Consider the following 20137-nt stretch of genomic DNA (forward strand, 5'->3'; position numbering starts at 1 on the left):
GTTCGTTTGATTTACCTGACAAGTTAATTGAACAACCATCTCTTCTGAACTTTCCAGGCAGTCATCACCCTTGGGAATTTGAGCAACTGTGATTCAATACTGGAACAGAATATTGACTTATGAATACTACTAATGCAAAGAAACCTGTTCTACATCATATAAGAGCCCAACGAATGTAGAAACCAGATCGATTACACCCGGAATGCAAGAGAATGACCATCACAAAATCTTGTCCAAATTCCAAAACCATGGCAAGCAGTGGGTGGCATATCATGAACATCTTCAAGATTAGTGAATGCGCCACAGGCTTATTTAAGTTGCATGAGTGTGCCAAGCTTATTAAATCCAGAGCTCCACTATCAAAATATCACAAATGTTAGATGAATTTCTTATAAAGATTTTCTTACTGTTAGCCTAATAATCAGAGCAACAGCCAATGGCTGCCCTAACCAATTGAAGCTAGCTGCAGTGTCAACAACCCCATTCTGTAGTTGCATGTTGAGAAGCAAAGGAAATATGAAATGGTAAACAATCAGGCGCACTGTCCACGTCTCAAGCTCTGGAGCAGCTCCAAGTAACCATGATCGTCTGGAGTGATGAACCTGCATAAAGCAATCACATAGCATGAAAAGAAAAGAAAAAGTGAAATAATAAGAAACAAATAACTGCACTGCAGTTCTCAAAACACGATCAAGTTCATGAGCAGCAGTTTTTCTGTAATTGTGGCAGAGACATTGGTGTTCATGAATTTCGCTTTCATGTGATGCGAACCAATACACTAATAATTGTAGCCATATACTCTTTTTCTGGAGATAAACATGATATGATACAGAAATGTGAAGCTTACGTGCAAAATAAATGATATGTTGTGATGGCTTTGCTGAAAAAGAGATTAAAAATCACGTTTCTTGAAAGAAACGATATGTTGTAATGGTTTTGCTGAAAGAGGAAGAGATAAAAAGCAAGAGCTTAAAAATCTAGTTTCTTGAAACAACCAAACTTTCAAATCGTAGTATCAATTTGGGAGTCTGGGTTAGGATCAACTTCCAAGTAGGGATGCACAATGAACCGAGCTAGCTTGAGCTCGTCTGTGCACATAAATGAGCCGAGCTTGAACACAGGTCCAGGATCAGTATGCATAAACGAGCCAGGCTTGATTAAGTCGCTGAACTCGATTAAGCTCGCATAAAAGTATATATATAATATGTTTGAAAGATAAAACCAGAAAGTCGTTTTCTTAATGGGTAGGGCGTTAGTCTCTTCCTCAAAAGGTGCTGAGTTCAAATTTCATGCCTTGTAAACTTTGTCTGTACAATAATCTAGGGTTTTTTTAGTATGCGTAAGTTTTTCTGGGTCATAATAAACACAATATACAGTCTGGCATGATGGTGGGTCATTTGTAAACTGTTCGGAGAGATTGGGCATCAATCCCACCTTTTCAGAACCCTTTACCAGTAAAAACTTTTTGGAAACGGTCAAGCTTGGCTTGAACTCGAAGCCAAGCCGAGTCTAGACAATGCTGTTCAATCTGAGCCGAGCTTGAACATGTGCATTTTGAAGCGAGAAGAGTTCGAACAGCCCAGGCTTGGCTCAAACTCGGCTCCTGTGCATGCCTACTTCCAAGTCACAAAGTAACCTGATAGTAAATGGGATATCAACTTTGGCCCAGTACATGTTCCTGTCTATGAGAAAACAGTTTGGGTTAACAATGCACTGAGCGGCTACAGTTTGTGCAGCTCAGGGCTCAGGGTTCCTTTTTTTTTTGAGACAAGGGGCTCAGGCTGTATTTATGTACCTACATCTCAGATTAGGTACCGAAGTTACAATAAACTGGATAAAATCATACCCATGGCGGAACAAGAAATCAATGATAACCACCGAACAATTTGGCTTGAAAAATTCTGTTCTTTGAATGATATTAGCAACCTGGGCCACCCGGATGAGTTTGAAGTCACTAACCTCTCCATCTGCATATGAAATGGGTTGTACTTTTAGGGAACATGCAAATCAAGATATGATTGTAGCTATAGTCAGATTAATGAAAAGATGATATAAGTAGTAACATCTCTCAATAAACTATGCATGTAATTATAATATTTATAGATTTACTAATATGCCTTCATATTGACAATCAATGTTGAGAGAGAGAGTCAATTAATGTGTGTGCTAGGTTTAATCGAGAAAATCAGATTGAGTTCAAAATAAACAGTGAACCATGAAATGACAATGTTTCATTTTAGAAGTTTATGGCAAAAATCCTATAAGGATTTGAATGAGGGTTACTCATTTTTGGGAATCTCCAAGTCTTTCACGTTCACAAGTGATTCTTTAGTGTGGAACAACAAAGAGTGAGAAGACATTTACCTTGATTGTTTGGAACAAAATCATCAGGAAGCTTCAAATCATAGCAGAAAAGAACATCTCTCTTAAACCTATATCCATCGATGTCCATATATGAGACAGCACCAGCTGCAACAGCTCTGCGAGATCAATCAGTCAGAAAGGAATTAACATTGTTGCAATAAAATATTAAAAACGAGTAAGACATAAATGGTTCAGGGACGTTTCCAACACCTTTTCCAATCATAAAGGATAGTTTTTTGCTGTACTTGGCAAATCTCTCACCATCTATGTCATAGATATGGCTGCGGATACGGGTATACAACCATTTTTATGTAGTTTTCAATATGACTAGTGTATAAGGGGGCATGATACGGGGGCCAAAATGTACTATCTGTGTGACATAGCTCACCATATAAAATATTAAGTACAACTGAATGGTCTAACAACCTATCTGTACCATAACATAATAGACAATTTCATCCTCTTCTAAACCCACCAAAACTCGAGAACGGAATGTAAGCTATTATGTGATCCAGCAATGTAATAGATCAATCTGTCTATAGAAAGACAAACATATTTAACTATAACCGACTATCTCTGCAATTTCTAGAATCTGACACAAGCTTAAATCTCATATAACTAGAGTAATCTTAAATGTTTACTTGAAATAGAAATCTTGTGTCCTATTTTATTTTCCGATCTTTACTAAGGTGGCATTTGGATGCATTTATAAATAGCTTTTTTCTTGTCTATGTTTATTTTTAAACATTATGGACATTGTTTGGATGCATAAACCAAACCAGATCCTGAAAAACCATGCAAGTGTGGCTTGGCCAAATCTATCTAAATCATAGTCACGAATATCAACATTTTCTTTCTAATTTAGTACTCTTTTAGAGGATTTTTCAAAATTCAAAATTCAAAATATTGCTGTAAATCTAAGGCTCAGAATGATAGTTGCCATGATATTTTCCTGAAAAATTCATTTCTATACAAATTTGTCATTTTCTGCATTTCTTATTATTATTTTTATTTTTTATACTGAGATTTTCCAGAAAAGCCAGTTAACTTTAAATTCTCGCAATCCCTTCAGTTATTATCACAAAGCCAATATCCAAGGCCGTGCCCTAAATTCAAAAAAAGCATCAAGTTTGACATAGTAAAAGAATAAATACATGCAATTATGCTTTTCATTATAAACTCTACTTTGCCACTTAACAATGTAAGATTCAAGCCAATTTAAAATGATGCTTTGGACTGATAGCTTCAAGGACCAATGATGAGGGCAAGAGTATTATAGTCATACGAAGACTCTTTAAATATAGTCTTTCTAGTCAGGGCTTATTAGTATTCTTTTAGGAATGGAATTCTTGATCTATATCACATGATTTCTTAGGATCTTCTCTGAACTATGTTAATTTTTATCTCCAAATGGAACCAAATGGTCTCATTTTCACATCACTGAGGTCCATGATAAGAAAGGTTAATTTTCTAAATTCATTTTAGATTTCTGTTCCAAGTGCCATTCTAAATTCCAGCTGAAGGTGTTTTTGGAGCCGAAAAAGGAGGTCAGCAAGATAAATCATGGTGAAGAAACATACACATTAGCAATATTCCTTGGAATTCCTGCCTCCTCCTCACATTCTTTCAGAAGATTATCTTTGCAAGTGATTCCATATGGCTGCAATAACAACGCTCTTCAATATCGATTTATGAAAACTGAAACAAACACAAATTACACTTAATATAAATAATGCTAATTTTTCCAGAATAAAAATATAAATGGGCATACAGGTTGTAAGTACAATAGGCAGTTTACACACATACACGGGACACACAGTTATGTGTTTAGCTTGCTGCAGGCTGATGTAAGTTATGGAATCAATAGAAGTACATAAGATAAAAATGGGATGATGATCAATATGATTATTGATCACCTCCTTTGTTATCTTGCTGCTATTGAATATCAGTTGGAGACAGCTGTGTGTGTGTGTGTGTGCATGCACAATGCCTGTTTTTGGCTGCACACACACACACACACACACACACACCTATCTTTCATTGTAGAAAGGCACACCCACCCACCTGCTCTGTCTTTATCTGAATCTTAGGCTCATGAAAAGTATGAAAGAAATGAAACTATATGATGAAATTCAGTATATGAAATGAAGTGTTTTATTTTCTACATGGTGTATACAAAATTATAGTATCCATACTATCCAAAATTAACAAGGGAAGAAAATACCCATTTTCCACAAAATTTTAATGCCATCAACTGTTATATGACCCAAATCAACATACAAACTTGTTAGGCAGGCAGTAGGCCTATCTCTTTGAGTTCTTTTGACATTATATCTTATGATTTCTAACCTAAAGAATCTCAACAAAGAAAAAATCAAGAGATGGACTAGCGAGTTGGCACTCATCCCACAAAGTTCAATTCAACCTGATCTAAATGGTTTCAATGCTCAAATGGCTGAAGCTGAATAAGCCTATGTCAACTGGGTATGGGCGTGGGTATGGAGGGTACGACATGGAAAGTTCAAAAAATGTGGGTATGGGGACACGACTATATATATATATATATATAATAACATTTTCAAATGAAAGGAAAAAATAATAACATTTTAAATGTAAAAGATGAAGAAAGGGTAAAATGACCTTTTTTTTAAATAAGAGGGTGTTTTAAAAATATGTGTGTGTGTGTGTGTTTGGAAAAATCTAAAAGGGAAGGGGTTATTTAATCCCATTCCCACTACCTCTCTCTTGATAGAGATATGGAGGAGGAGGACCCGATACAAGGTAGGTAACCCCCGCTCTCTCTCTCTCGTTTTCCCCTCCCCCCCAACCCCTCTGGTTTACCTCTCTCTCTCTCTCTCAAGTGACCTTGCAGTTGCCGAGAGAGAGAGAGAGAGAGAGAGAGTTACCCGGTGCAGTGCAAGACCCGAACCGCGATGTACCCGCACTGTGCTCGATACCCGCCCCCGTCTTTAAGAATCCATGAAGGCAAGAATCCTCAGATAATATATTTTGAGTTAAGGGTATTGCAAGAGTCCTCCCAATGATATTTGGTTCGAATCTATTGGTTATGTGAGTGAAACTTTATCATTGACCTATCTCATCTGATCGTCCAAATAATAAATCTCACAATATGACAAGGCTGCCAACCCCATGTAGTTGGGATAAGGCTTGATGATGGTGATGGTGATGATGACAATATGACAAGGCTAACTCTTAAGTTTAGATCATTGTTGTGAACATTGTGGATAAATTAAATCTGTAGTATGAATTGACAAGTTAAGATATTTTCATGATCTCAACCTACTTGCAGAAGGATGAGAGCTGCAATTCAAACTTCAAAGGAGGGAGGCAGAAGGTGTATCCACTTGATCATCAAATTCGTTAATGAATATAATGTTTCTAAACCATGTATAGGAACTCTCGACTAGTGCTCTCTCATCTTTTACATCTTAACCAAGTTGGGAAAGTGCTGTATTCTGGCTCCCTAAGTCTGGAGATCATATATAATTGGTATATTCTACATTAATGAATGGAAGGGGGCCCATAATCCCCCAGAAATTTCTCATAAAAAGGAAAAAAAAAGCTTATATATCCCACACCGTGAGTCTTAATTCAGGATAAGATATATCCAAGAAAACAATCAGGACAACCCTGTATATATAGCAAACCACGTATCTAGTGAAACAATAAACAAAAAGCAACTAAAGGGAGTAATTGTAAGGATAAACATTTGTGATCTTATCCAGTTATACTTGCATAGCAGAATTCACCAAATCCTGGCATTACTAATGGAATTCAATCCATGCTACCAATTACTTTTTTAAGCATATCAGTGTGACTTAAGGGACTACATAAATAACTGAACTATGTCACACAGACTCGTCTAGGGGGGTCGACGCACCCGCGTCGACACGCCCAGACACGGGTGCAGACACGGGGTGGACTCGGTCAACGCACCTGGGAGAGGGGAGGCAGGAGGTCGGCGACCTTCTGCCGGCGTCTCCAGCGAGCCAGGAGACTAGGAGGGGGGGGAGGGGGGTTGGGATTTACTAGAAGGGAGCCAGGCCGCCGACGAACAAAAAAGGACGAGGGAAGGAGAAGAAGAAGACTGTCGACCGACTAAGCACAGGCGGCAGGGGGCGTTGCCCCTGCCGGCCTGCCGAAAAGCAAGAGGCAGGGGCCAAATCCCTTGCCGACCGACTTAACATAGGTGGCAGGGAGGGGCTCGACCCCTCCACTGCGAAAAAGAAGAAAGAGATAGCGAGGTGGGGGCAGGGGTTTGTACCCTGCTGACCGAAAATGCAAAGGCGGCAGGGGCTTTGCCCCCGCCAGCCAGAAGTAACAGGCGACAGGGGCAAAACCCCTGTCGTCCTGCCGTGAAGAAGACGAAGAAGATGAAGAAATATGAAGAAAAGAAGAAAACAGAAGCAGAAGAAAACAACAGGAGAAGAAGAGAGGGGTTGGGGATTACCTGAAAAAGGAGTCGGCGAAAGGGGGGTCATCGCCGTGGAAGAGGGCGGTCGCCGGCGTGGGGTTGCTGGGGAAGGTGGGTCTCCGGCAGGCGAGGTGCGCATAGGGGAGGAAACGAACGGAAGGATAGAGAGAGGAAATCGAGGTTGCTCGAGGAGAGAACGGGAGGTGAGAGGTGCTCGTCTGACTGAGCTTGCCGGCAAGACGGGGCTTCGGCAAGGGCTCAGGAGAGGGTGGGTTCGAGAGAGAAGAGGGAGGCAGAGAGGGAGAGAGCTCCGGGAAGGCTCTTCCGGCGAGGGCACAGAGGGAGGAGAGGGAGAGGGAGCGGCGAGAGGGGGGGAAGGTCGGGCGATGGGGAGAGAGAAAAGAGAAGCTGGAGGGTTTTGCGTAATGCAAACCCTCCCCTACGTGCTTTAAATAAGCACGGGGAGGGGGTATTAAAAGTACCTAAATCGGGTCCGGGTCGAAATGGTAACCCGGTCCGGATCCGGGTCGGGTCCGGATATATATATATATAGCCGAGTCCCCGTGTCCAAAATTTTTTAAATTGCGCAGCACCTGTGTCGCACCCGCACCCATGTGACATAGTAACTGAATGATACGAAGAAAAAGGATGAAACCAAAAATTTCATGAAGATTGCAGCAGTTAGACATGATTATTCAAAACAATTTCAAGAATATCAGACTCACTCATTTCAGACATACAGGTTAGTGCAGCCAAATGAAAGTTGCTTAATTTTATCATTCACCCCCTTTTTGTTTAAAATTTGGGGAACTCCTTATTTCTTTGTGCATTTTTAATTTATTCATGCAACAATTACATGTTATAATGACATGGACACATATCTCTGTATAAGCATGTATATGAATGCATCAATGCATCAGAAATTACGTGTGCTTCTGCCAGTTGCTATGTGACAGTTAACACCAAAAAACAAAACTACTCACCAGTCCCCCCGCAACAAGATGATCAAGCATGCCTGGAAAAGTGGGCTTCAGGTTGCTTCTTTTTCCAATCCAAAGGAACTTTTCTCCTTCTTTCTCTACGTAGCCATTCATATGGACACCATAGGCCTTCAGAAATGCAAAAAATAAAGCAGCCAGTGTTGCAACTATGAGTATAAGTTGCTCTAGAGAATAATCCAAAAGAGACACAGAACTAAATAAAAAAACTGGACGGGAAAAATGGTGTATAGCTAAGAAATATTTATAAGTGTGACATGTATCTGAGGCAACACATATCTTGTTCAATGATCCGTCACGAACACTAACACTGGGTGTTCAACACTATCAATGTCCAGAAACAACAATTTTCTTTGAGTGAAGTCCTAGCATTAGTGTTTAAAGGGATATCCCAGCAATTGTTGCTAATTGCATGTCATTGTCTTGATGATAAGAACCTCCATAAGCAACAACAAGATGATGAATAACCAACCATAATTTCCCTTTTCATTTGTAAGCCAATGGCACTATCAAAATTTGAAATTACAAACCTTAATGCCAAATAAAGGGGCAGCAGCGCGCTCCAGAGAGAAGAAGATTGGCATCCCAAATGCTGAAGTTACAGGGTATAACTGATTGGCAATAGTGACAACACAATAAGGACTAAATGGAGAATCCAAACAGGACACATGATATATTTTCAGAATATCAACATAAATGCCACATTTTGAATCTATTATACAGTAATGACTAATGATCATTAAGTTTAAGGCACATAGATTCACTTAAGACCTTAATCACTAGTCAAAATATGTGATAATGGCATGAAAAAAAGAACCATGTTTCACACATCAAAACCCTATCTAAACAAGCTCACAAATCCAACTGATTTCAGAAAATATTGCTCCCATATGGAACTTGAGGATCATGATTTCAGGTAGACAGTCCCAAAATTTTGAGAGGTTTATCTGCTTCCAAGTCCACTTCAAAACTGGAGATGCAGTGTGCAATGGTTTGGCCACTGGCTGCAATTGATCAAACAATTAAGAGGCCTGGGTAAAGTGTTCCAAGTCAATGGCAAGACAGATATGGAATCATTATGACAGTCAACTTGCAACCTGGATAAGTTAAGAATAAGCACCCAGTCACAAGTTAACTGGCCAATTCCTCAAATCATGTTTTAAACATCCTAAACATTTCTTATTTTTTTTTCTTTAAAGAAAACAAAATCATTTAGGCTGACAAAATGGATGATGAGCAATGCAATAAGACCTGCAAAACATGTCCCCTTCATATACCAGGAAAAGTAACATCAATTATAACCATATTGATACTTTCATTGTAGCATATTGACATTTTCTATAGGACTTTTACGCATCCAGTTTCTTGAAGAAAATTTTGGTGACTCAAACCCCTGATCATTGAGACAATCAATGCAAGCAACAAGTACCAAGCTAATCATGTCAAAACTAGCTGCACTAATGCAAACCATTTGTGCTGATGATATTTGATACAGACAAACATAGAAGTAACAGTCCAACAACCAAGTAGCATTCAAATAACTGTATGGAACTTGAAGAAATATGGCATACAGAACAAACCATGGTGGGAAACAGAAGATACCTCGTTGCGTATACCTGGAACGATTCCTTCACCTAAACATTTGATGGTGTCACCCACAGCCTCTGTCCTATCCTCTGGTGATCTAAGTGATGAATGTAGTGTCACATAGCTATTAGCAATGTTACCATCATCATCATCATCATAATGTGCAAGAGAGAAAACATCTGGAAACTTCTTCAAATGGTCCACAATACTGCACTAAATTGGTAGCCAAGTTAATTTCGCTCTTTCCACACTCAAGCGACAGATCAACTGAATGCTATGTCACATAGGTGCGGGTGCAGGTGCGGATGCGGCGGTGCAGCACTTTAAAAAAGCTTGGGTGCAGGGGTGCGGGAAGGATATATATATATATATATATATATATATATATATATATATATATATATATATATATAATTTTTAACAGTTTTAAGTTAACACTACGTGTATTTGTGTGCATTTATGTATTTATATATATAATATATAAAAATGGACTTGATTAGTGTTAACTGAATCTACTTTTGGATAGAAATGGGCCTCAGTGTTGTTGACTTCACCTAACATAAAGGAAGTTGTGTCCAAGTGTCGCACCCGCACCCACGCGGGTGCGGTGCCCTGTTAGAAGAGTCCGTGTGACATAGACTGAATATTATGCAAACAGGTAATACAAGGGTTGTTTTCTCCCTTTCTCTCTCTCTCTCTCTCTCTCTCTCTCTCTCTATATATATATATATATATATATATATATATATAGTAATGGGTCTGTGCTAAACCACATTGGTGCTAAATCGTAGCTAAAGTGCATTGACCGTCCATCGCGCGCATTGATGGACGGTCAGTTTACAAAAAAATAAAAATCATGTCAAAAATATGATTTTTAGGCAAAAAGACCTTTAGTGGCACACTAAAAGCGCCAATAAAGGTCCTGCTAAAGGTCAGGGACCTTTATTAGCGCTTTTAGTGCGCCACTAAAAGCCAAGTGCATATTTGAAAAAGGTCTTTAGTGGCGCACTAAAAGCACCACTAAAGGTCCCAAACCTTTAGCAGGACCTTTACTGGCGCTTTTAGTGCACTAGTAAAGGGTTTTCGATGTGATTTTTTTTTTGCATGTTGACCGTCCATCAATGAGCGTGATGGATGATCAGCATGCTTTAGCTATGGTTTAGCACCGACCCATTTCAATATATATATATGGAAAATATAAGGTGGTTTTGTACCATGATACCTTATGGTGGTACACACTTTTGTTTGTATGGATCGAGCCATCAAATGGTAGATCCAAGCATACATATGTGTTTAGCATGGTTTATTTATCATGTTACAATGTTTTATCATGTTTAATACATCATAAGATCTTATTTTTGAGATAGTGAAAATCAATGGCTCATAATTCTAGAAATGGTATACAATATCATATTTTAGTCAACTTTAATACATGAAGATAGTAAATAGAACATGTTAAACATTATCCAAAGGTTAGATTTTACATTTGAAGCTTAGATCTATGCAAATCAAGTGTGTACCACCATAGAAGCACCCATATATATATGACCATCCAACAAAAGGTCCAAAATCTACAACCAACAACGATCAGACAACTTACTCCAATGCTTGAGCCTCTCATTAATTGGACCTCATATATTTGTTCTTTATAATTTATTTAGTAATAAATATGTTTTACACAAAGACTTTACGACATATAGGCAAGTTTTTCGAAACGTGAAAATTTGATGGCTCTCAATGCATTTAAAACTTTACAAAGTATTGTAGGCCGTTGATTTTTAGCGCTTTAAAAACACATCTAAACATAAAAAATCATAATCCAAAACATGTCGCTCACTAAATGAATGATAAAAATCAAATATGTAAAGTCCAATAGATGAAAAACTCAATCATTAGAGAAGGAATGTCGTTGATTATCATCGGTTGTAGATTTTGGACCTTCCTTTGGTTGGATAGTCTCCCTCCCATATATATATATATAAGCCATACCCTCATAACTGAACTTTTACGACATATAGGCAAGTTTTTCGAAATGTGAAAAATCGATGGCTGGCAATGCATTTAAAACTTTACAAAGTATTGTAGGCCGTTGATTTTTAGCGCTTTCAAAAACACATTTATACATCAAAAGTTCATAATCCAAAACATGATGCTCACTTAATGAATGATAAAAATCCAATATGTAAAGTCCGATCGATGAAAAACATGATCGTTAGAGAAGGAATGTCGTCAATTATCATCGGTTGTAGATTTTGGACCTTCCTTTGGTTGAATGGTCTCCCTTCCATATATATATATATATATATATATATATATATATATATATATATATATATATATATATATATATATATATATATATATCATACCCTCATAACTGTACTTTTAGAAATTCTCGTGTGGCAACCTATGTATCAAATTGAGATCAAATGAGCAGTTAAGTGACATGGCTAAGTGCCATAGCCAATGACATGACAACATTGCATGGGACCCACATTTACGCAGGCTCCACATGAAATGCTATCATGTGATTGGCTATGGCACATAGCCTCTCCCTGGATCCCTGCTCCTATGTATCTGCACTGGACCTATGTGACATAACGCTCCATGTAGTGTAGCGTCCTACAACATTCAATTTTTAACAAATTTATATTTACATGAAAATGAGAAGATGATTCAACCATAAATTGTATCAACAAAAACTTGTAGGTCTATTAACGTTTTCATAGCAATTATCATAGTAGTAAACTATTAGTATTTTGTTGTCACCAAAAGTTTCATTAATATCCTATCACAACCGCGTATGTACTATTTTTCTTATAAAAGTCGTGCATTTCTGCACATTGATTCTACGTGAACAAAGATGATCCTATCAGCTGCAGAAGGAATCTGGAAATATAGTGAATGAAGAATCTTGAATAATGAATTGGTCAACCTCAAGCCATCATGCAGGTATACAAAAACAGGTGACAGATGAGAGACATTCTGGATATATTTATATTACATAAACCGTGATGAATCATTACATGAACGAGAAATAAGTTTGATTACTCCAATATATCAGGCCCTGCAATGTTAATCCAAGAAAAAAGCTCTCATAGAACTCAACAATCATTATTGATAATAAATGCAATCAGAAAGCTTACCAAGGATGGATATATCCAACAACTTGGTCCCCAATAATGAAGGGTAGGAATTCAGACTGCAATTCCTACAAGTCAAAAATGCAAAAAATTTGGTCAATAAACCAAAACCACAAATCACTAAACCAAAAATTCTCCGTTTAGCAGCTATCTATCATTACAGGCTGATGTAGAAACAGAAACAACAAAAGCTGAGGAAAATGGTGAAAGAGCATTCCGATTTTAAGGGACAACAAACTAACTCAAATCACTGCTTCTTTGAGACATTGGGCTCTCCCGTACCGAATTGTGAAATCCAGAACATGTGGGCAAGTCCAGAACCTCTTGATTCTGCCCCGTAGCTCGACACGAGTCGCGAATCGAGCCTGAGACGAACAGTTCCAACGAGGGGGGAGATGAAGATCCACCCCTCCAACGTAGGACTGTGTCACGGGGATACTTCAACTTATGCCCGTGCTGTGTCCCCCCTATATGCTACTATGCACAAAAACGGTGTGTCCCACGTCCCTTTGGGCGTGTCCATGTGACGTAGGCGAAGGAACGAAGATGTGAGAAATTGGGGGCGAAGCATGAGAGAGAGAGAGAGAGAGAGAGAGAGAGAGAGAGAGAGAGAGAGAGAGAGAGAGAGAGATTTGGTCTTTACCGAGCCGCGGTTGCAGTTATGGACCTTGTGAGCGTAGCCGAGGAGACCGGGAGTTTCGTTGGGCCAATGCTCCGCCTGCCCAACTCGGAGAACGTCGTCCCAAGTGAATTTGGGATGATGATAATGATGACGGGAAGGCCGAGCTGATGCTGATGGGGGCTTCGAGAGACAAGCAGGAGCGGTTCGAGAGAGACGGTAGCATGCACGTAGAGCGTCCCGTGCCCCAACGGGACTTACCATCATCATCATCATCATCTCCTCCTTGTTTCTCTCCCAATAGAGAGAAAGTTCTCCACGGAAACGGATCCCCTGGTACGACGGATGATGGCCGCTCTCTCACAACCGTTGGATGCAATCAACTGTGACCGTCCGTAAGACGTCACCCACAACCACCGTAAGAGGCGGACGTCATTCTATTAATCAAACCCAAAAATAATACAAAATTGGGTCATTCCGCCTGTTACAATCTCCAATCATCTCTTAACCCTTTTTCCTCTTCTCTCGAACCTTCCGCCCTCCTGTTGGTGTCTGTGGATACGGATCGTCGTTTCGCGCAGAGAGCGAAAGAAACAGAGGGCGTATTCGAATATGACTTTGCAGGGGCTGAGGCTTAAATAGTCTCCCTCCACAGAGCGATAAGCCCATAGAAATAAGTATCAAATCTGATGCTATTTTCAAAAGGATTTTGCAATAAGCTTTACAAAACATAATTTGGACATGCCTAATAACTAAAGAATCCACGAGTGAATGAGAGTGGACCCTACTCTCTCCTCAACGCATAGATCCATGCATGTGAAGAGCGACATAACCAGCTCAATTGTCATGTATCACCAACATATCTCACTTGGCCATGCGAGCCAAATCATGATGGAGAGCTTTTCCTCTCAATATTGAAGTTTTGATCTTGTGTAAAAAATTTAGCAATGATATAGCATTTTTACTCATCCAACTAGATATCTCAATTAGACATATCTAATGATATTTCACAATTATGTGTTTGCATTTAGAATTGCTTGCTCCACTAGCTACTTGATTGTCATAGTAAATTAGTATTGGCCTGTTGGTTATATCCTACTTCAAATCACTGATGAAGTGGCTTATCTAAACAATAAAAGTAGTAGCAGCATTACATGCAATATACTCAACTTCTTGGGTACACTCAGCTATACAACCTTAATTTTTGCATGACCAAGAAACCGCACTTCGTCTACAGAAAAAAATATATTCAGAAATAGATTTACTATATCTTTGTTGTCAGCCAAATCAACATCAGAATGTTCAATCAGTTCTAAATTATCTTTTTGAAAGCTCAATTGCAATTCTTTAGTCCCTTTCAAATATATAAATATTTTTTTCACTGCTTGTCATTGAGGTAAATCAAGATTACTTCGATAGTGATTAACGAGTCTTACAACAAAGCTGATATCAAGCCTTGTACATAGCATAAATCAAGCTTTCAACAATTTGTGCATAAAAAAAATTTAAACATAAACACAATGGTCAAATCTATTTGCCATGAATCTTAGTATAATAATTACCTTATGAAACTTCAATTTCAACTGTCATGATAATTGTTTAAGTTTGTATAGGTTTTTTTTTAACCTATACACTTTATTCTTTTGGCCTTTCACAATATATCCTTAAGGTCAATCTATAAAAATAGTTTATTTAAGATCATCATTTAGGAATGTGATTTTAAATGTAGATCTAAATCATAGTATGCTACAATAACCAAAATTATTCTTATAAAGGCAAATTTTGCAATGAGAGAATATGTATCAACATAGTCAAACCCTTATCTTTGAGAGAATCCTTTAACTACTAATTTAGCTTTAAATCTTTCTATACTAGAGTCGGACTTGAATTTCTTTTTTAATATCTATTTGCATCAAACAAAATTTCTTTCCTTAGGTAGATTCGTGAATTTCTAAACTTGGTTTTTCTTAATAGACTTAATTTCCTCATCCATAGCTTTTATCTAGACTGTTGACTCGAGTGAGTTAATTGTCTCACTATATGACATGCTATCTTCCATATCATCAAAGTCTATCGAGTAACATAGTTTCTCTAATAGGTAAACACAGTAGTCATCCAGATGTGAAAGAGAAGCTCTTGACCTTTTGTGGTCAACCTGTATCTAATGTGAAGTAGAAGGATCACTAACAGTTGGTTCATCATTACCTAATTGTTCTTAAAAATCATCAGAGTCATATATGAGATCATATAAATCATCTTTATTTATTTCAAGGATGATTGGTTTCATGTTTTGCTCTTTCAAAAATATTGTGTCTCTACTTTCAATTAAACTCTTATCAAGATGATAAAATCTATAACCTTTTGATTCTTTTAGATATCCAATAAATATACATTGTATAGACTTGCTATCTAGTTTATCTCTAAATCGATTTATGATTTTTATGTGAGTTGTTGAACCTCATCTTCATAGATGGCTAAAGTTTGGTTTTCTTTCAATCCATAACTTATAGAGTGTATAGACAATGACCTTACATGAAATCTTATTAAGAATATATATAGTTGTATAAATAGCTTCCTCCCAAAATACCTTTGGTAATGATGCATAAGCCAACATGGATTTTACCATGTCAAGCAAAGCCCTATTATATCTTTCAGCCACATTATTTTGTTGAGGTGTTATAGGTGTTGTGTTTGGATGATTGATTCAATTTTCTTTATAATATTCAATAAATTCATTTGAAGTATATTCTCCTCCTCGATTAGACCTTAATCCTCCTTCCAAGTCGGGTTTTAGCTTCTTGATAATGTTCTTTAAATTTCTCTAATGCCTCTGACTTATATATTGTAAGATATATATAATTGTATCTTGAGTAATCATTAATAAAGGTTATGAAATATTGTATTCTTTTATGAGTTGGGTCCTAAAAGGTCTACAAATACTTGTATGAATAATTTCTAATAGTTCAGATGATCTAATTATATCAGTTAAAAATTATTTTCTTGTCATTTTTTTATATATACATGATTCACATCTATGAAAGAATGTTTATTAAAATTAGGCATTAAATTTAGTTTAACATGTTTATTCATCTTATTTAGACTAATATGTCCTAGTATTTGGTGCTATACATTTACATCAACATTACGAACAATATCAATATAAGCAGAAGATGATGTAACTTTATTAATATTAGAAACAAGAAGCTTAAATAATCTATGATCTTGGCCAAAATGTTCTTCAAACTTGACCCGACCATGCTTACCCAGAGTTACTTTTCCTGGGACAAACCTAACTTTAAATATCTTATTAATTAGGTTAGGAAAAGTCACTAGATTCTATCGCATGGATAACACAAACAGAACATCAATCAACAATACATTATTTTTAGATACTTCAATATAATATGTTCCAACACCCATAATATCAGAATATGTGTTGTTTTCCATGTACACTCAATGTTTCCTAGATTTGTATTTCATCATCTCCACTACCTCTTCCTTACTTTTGACAATATGACATGTTGCTCTCGAGTCTAACCACCCACTATCCAAAAAGTTTTTGGTCCGCATACAAATACTTCAATATCACACAAATTATATCACACCTCTTCTTTTGCCCACCATTCATGTTGTGTCTGTTGTTGTTTTGGTGACTTTGGCAATCCCTCTTAAAGTGCTCAAGTTTGCCGCACTTAAAGCACTTTACTTGGGAGACGACTTCTTGCAGTTTGCGAAATGTTGGACATTCTTCATATCAAATTTGTCAAAATATTTAAATAACTTTTTCTTAAATTGGAAGTGCCTAGGAAGTCCATAACTATCACTGGAAGCATTTCTAGCAAAATACAATTCGCTCTTTCTGTCTTGTTGCATATGTTGTTGCTCAATTTTTAATTAAATGAGCAACTCATCAAGTGTTAGATGCTTAGAGTTAACATAAGAGTTATGATGACCGTTATTCATGAAGAAGTTAGACTATACAGAATGATGAATAATTGCATATGATCTGGGATCACATTCCCAACAATCTAGGTACTTTGTTATCACTAGCATCTTATTCACATGATCAACTACGTCGTTACTCTCTTGCATTTTGTAGGAATTATATTGCTCTAAAAGCAATTGAATGTGAGTTTCAAAGGTAGTATCATTTGTAAAAATTAATGCAAACATATATTTAGCAATGAGATAATCCTTGAATGCCCTAATGAGATTATCTTTCATGTATGTAATCATGATAGTTCTAGCCAGTGTAGTTTTTTTATATTTAATGTATGCATTATTGCTTTTTTCTGAAGCAACTTTTCTAGGATTTTGCATTTCTATGTTCAAGGCATTCTTGATGCCTTCTAAAGTCAAAACACGAAGAATCCTCCTCTTCTAGATGTGAAAATTTATGTCAGTTAGTTTATTAGTTTTTACTAGTTCGGTAGCACATGTCCTACTAGACATTTTTTTGTTTTTTATTATTTTATGTTAGCAAAAAATGATAAGTAAAATTCCAACATAAAAAATATAGAAAATAACACAACATTAATCATGATCATTTGAGATATCATATTCATTATCAAGCATTCCATGATATCAAAAACTTTTCCACACATAAAAATATTTCTTATGTTGTGTGCAACAAATAAAGTGTTCAATCTGATTTTTGAGCACAATAATAGTTAATTTTTATAATTTAAACACTAATTAATCATGCATTTATCATAAACATGAACGACAATATAAATCTGGCTTTATTTTATCAAAAATAAAGCTTTAAGAGGTAAACAACACAAAAGAACCACTTTTTTGCAATATTAGGAAAGTCAGAATCGGTTCTTGGTAAACATAGCAAATCAAAACCCTGAATATGAGAAAACAAAATTTTTTGAGTTAAATAGAAAAAAGTTCAGGTGGTTTTCTATAATTTTAAAAAGTTTGAGTGTTGTTATGGAAAAACCAGAAACTACAATAATGTTTTAGGTATTTTTCAAAGATCAATCACATTTCTATAATTTACCAGAAATGGAGCTATTGTTGACACAAAGAAAATATGTAGAAAAGAACACGGGTAAGTAAGTCATTTCACTTTAAGAGGATACAACCAATATTATCAAAAAAGTGTAGGGTTAGAAAAGTAAACTCAACTTTAAAACAATATAAAAGTAAAAAATAAGGGTTCTCGATCCTTCGAGACCCTAATCCCTCTTTCCCTTCCATTTTTTTCTTTGCAGATTTTCCTCAGCCGCTCCTTCGACATAGACATCCGACGAGGGTGCAGGGCACATCCGTCTGGTGTGTCGGCACTGTCATCCAATGGAGGCGAGGAGTCGAGGATACCTATGTGGCTAGAGATTTGAGTCCCATGATGGAACACAATGGGAGTTCCCTTAGAGGTTCCATAATTTGGCATGGGTCACGACATTAGATGCCTTTAATATGGTTGTTCAGGTAGATGTGGGGAATGGAAATGAAACCTTGTTTTGGCAAGATGATTGGTTTAAAGACAACAAACTAAGGGATATGTTTTTTGCCATATATGATGCAACAAGAGCTAAGTATGGTAAAATGAGTGATTTTTGGTCAAATTTGGAGGCATGGGATACTCTCTTAAAAAGGGAGCCATCTCCTCTCTCTCTCTCTCTCTCTCTCTCTCTCTCTCTCTCTTTGTATTAGGCGTAGCATGAGGTAGAGGTTGATCTGGCGGATGTGGTTGCTTACCTCTTGGTAGTTTGTTTAGATGGCGCGCAATGATGCTCATTTTTGTCAAATTCTAGTTAACATTCATAACCTGGTGCATAAAATCTTGGTAGATGTTTATGCGAACATGCGTATGCATCTTAGTGATCTTCCGCTCCCTCCTGCTGACGCTCACCCTCTTTTGCTGCCCTCTGGGCCAGCAGCTCTTGCATGAGCCCGTTTTGTCTGTTTGATGTTCTTTTTCTCTTATGCTTTCTTTTATTTGTTTTGGCTTTTGCTCTTGTTTAGTTCATGGATTCAACATTTTGTTGATCTTCATGAGTGGTGGTAATGTTGAATTTCTTTAGTCTCTCTCTCTCTCTCTCTCTCTCTCTCTCTCTCTCTCTCTCTTTGTGTGTGTAATATCTCAAAAAAAATTCTGATATTTTCAAGTTCAAAAATATAAATTTTAATTAAATAATTATATTTAATACATCAAAAATTTTAAATAATAAGTATGGGCTATCGTCAATGTGTTTCACCTAAGAAACTCATTAATCAGTCAATGGTTAAAGCAAATCCAAAGAAAAAGCTCAATGATTTTTCTCTAAAACCATAAACTCATATGAAAGCACAAATTTGACAAAATAAAAAGAACCTGAATTTTCAAAACTAAGTAAAGAGCAAAAATGCATTGCATCCTTTTTTTTATTATCAATATTGTAAAATATTTTCAAATACATGAGAAAAAGTATTTCCACCATATCTAATTGAGATGTGCTTAAATCTGAGAAAAATTGGGCCCAAGAAAAACAATAAACAAATTAAATAAGTAAATGAAACCCCATCTTTTAAATTCTAGACAATTAATATGAAGAATTTTGAGTATATCATGTATTCCTCTTCTTTATCTTTAGAAAAAATAATCTTCAAAAAAAATAAAAGAAAAAAATGGTCTCAGTTCACTCATTTGTAATCCAATCAAGCCTAAATTTAACCTAGAAATCAACAACAAAAAGATTCTAAACAATCAAAACAACCTTCTTAAGAATCTGCCAGCACCATTGATGGAGAAAATACTAAGGAAGAGTCAAGAGGGTTCCACTTCTTAGGGGAGGGGATCAAGGGTAGAAGGTTGACAGAAGGGGAGAGGAAGGAAGGTAGGTTAGAAGAGAGGGAGGAGAGGAAAGATGAAAGGTCAAGGGAGAGGGGGGAAATAAAGTCATAAGAGGAGAAGATCAGGTAGGGGCTGAGAAGAGGTGCTCAAAGAGGCAGAGTGGGGATGGACGACATTTTATATATATATATATATATATATATATAT

General features: G+C 36.9%; 1 protein-coding gene across 2 annotated transcripts; it reads right to left on the minus strand.

The window, feature by feature from the left end:
- Positions 1-90: 90 nt before the first annotated feature.
- LOC149820521 (nudix hydrolase 20, chloroplastic-like) lies at positions 91-13773 on the minus strand. 2 transcript variants are annotated; one of them, XM_089982541.1, is made up of 9 exons: positions 13171-13773; positions 12531-12595; positions 9400-9592; positions 8328-8408; positions 7783-7908; positions 3945-4024; positions 2365-2480; positions 1847-1967; positions 91-602 (listed from the first exon to the last, which is right to left on the minus strand). In XM_089982541.1, exons 1-9 carry the CDS (start codon positions 13423-13425, stop codon positions 533-535), a joined length of 1107 nt encoding a protein of 368 aa, XP_089838667.1. In that variant the 5' UTR covers positions 13426-13773; the 3' UTR covers positions 91-532. The 2 variants fall into 2 exon arrangements, with proteins under 2 accessions (XP_089838667.1, XP_089838668.1); XM_089982542.1 differs by lacking the exon at positions 1847-1967 and having other exon boundaries at positions 327-602.
- Positions 13774-20137: the final 6364 nt, after the last annotated feature.

Source organism: Nuphar pumila, chromosome 12 (genome assembly GCF_984573655.1).
Source record: "Nuphar pumila chromosome 12, dmNupPumi1.hap1.1, whole genome shotgun sequence".
NCBI lineage: Eukaryota > Viridiplantae > Streptophyta > Magnoliopsida > Nymphaeales > Nymphaeaceae > Nuphar > Nuphar pumila.

Coding starts and splice junctions, on each gene's coding strand:
- LOC149820521 (XM_089982541.1), bottom strand. CDS start 13,425: ATGATGATGATGATGATGGTAAGTCCCGTTGGGGCACGGGACGCTCTA. Junction 8,409..9,399: donor TTCCAGGTATACGCAACGAG/GTATCTTCTGTT, acceptor ATTGCCAATCAG/TTATACCCTGTAACTTCAGC. Junction 2,481..3,944: donor CCAAGGAATATTGCTAATGT/GTATGTTTCTTC, acceptor TTGATCTCGCAG/AGCTGTTGCAGCTGGTGCTG.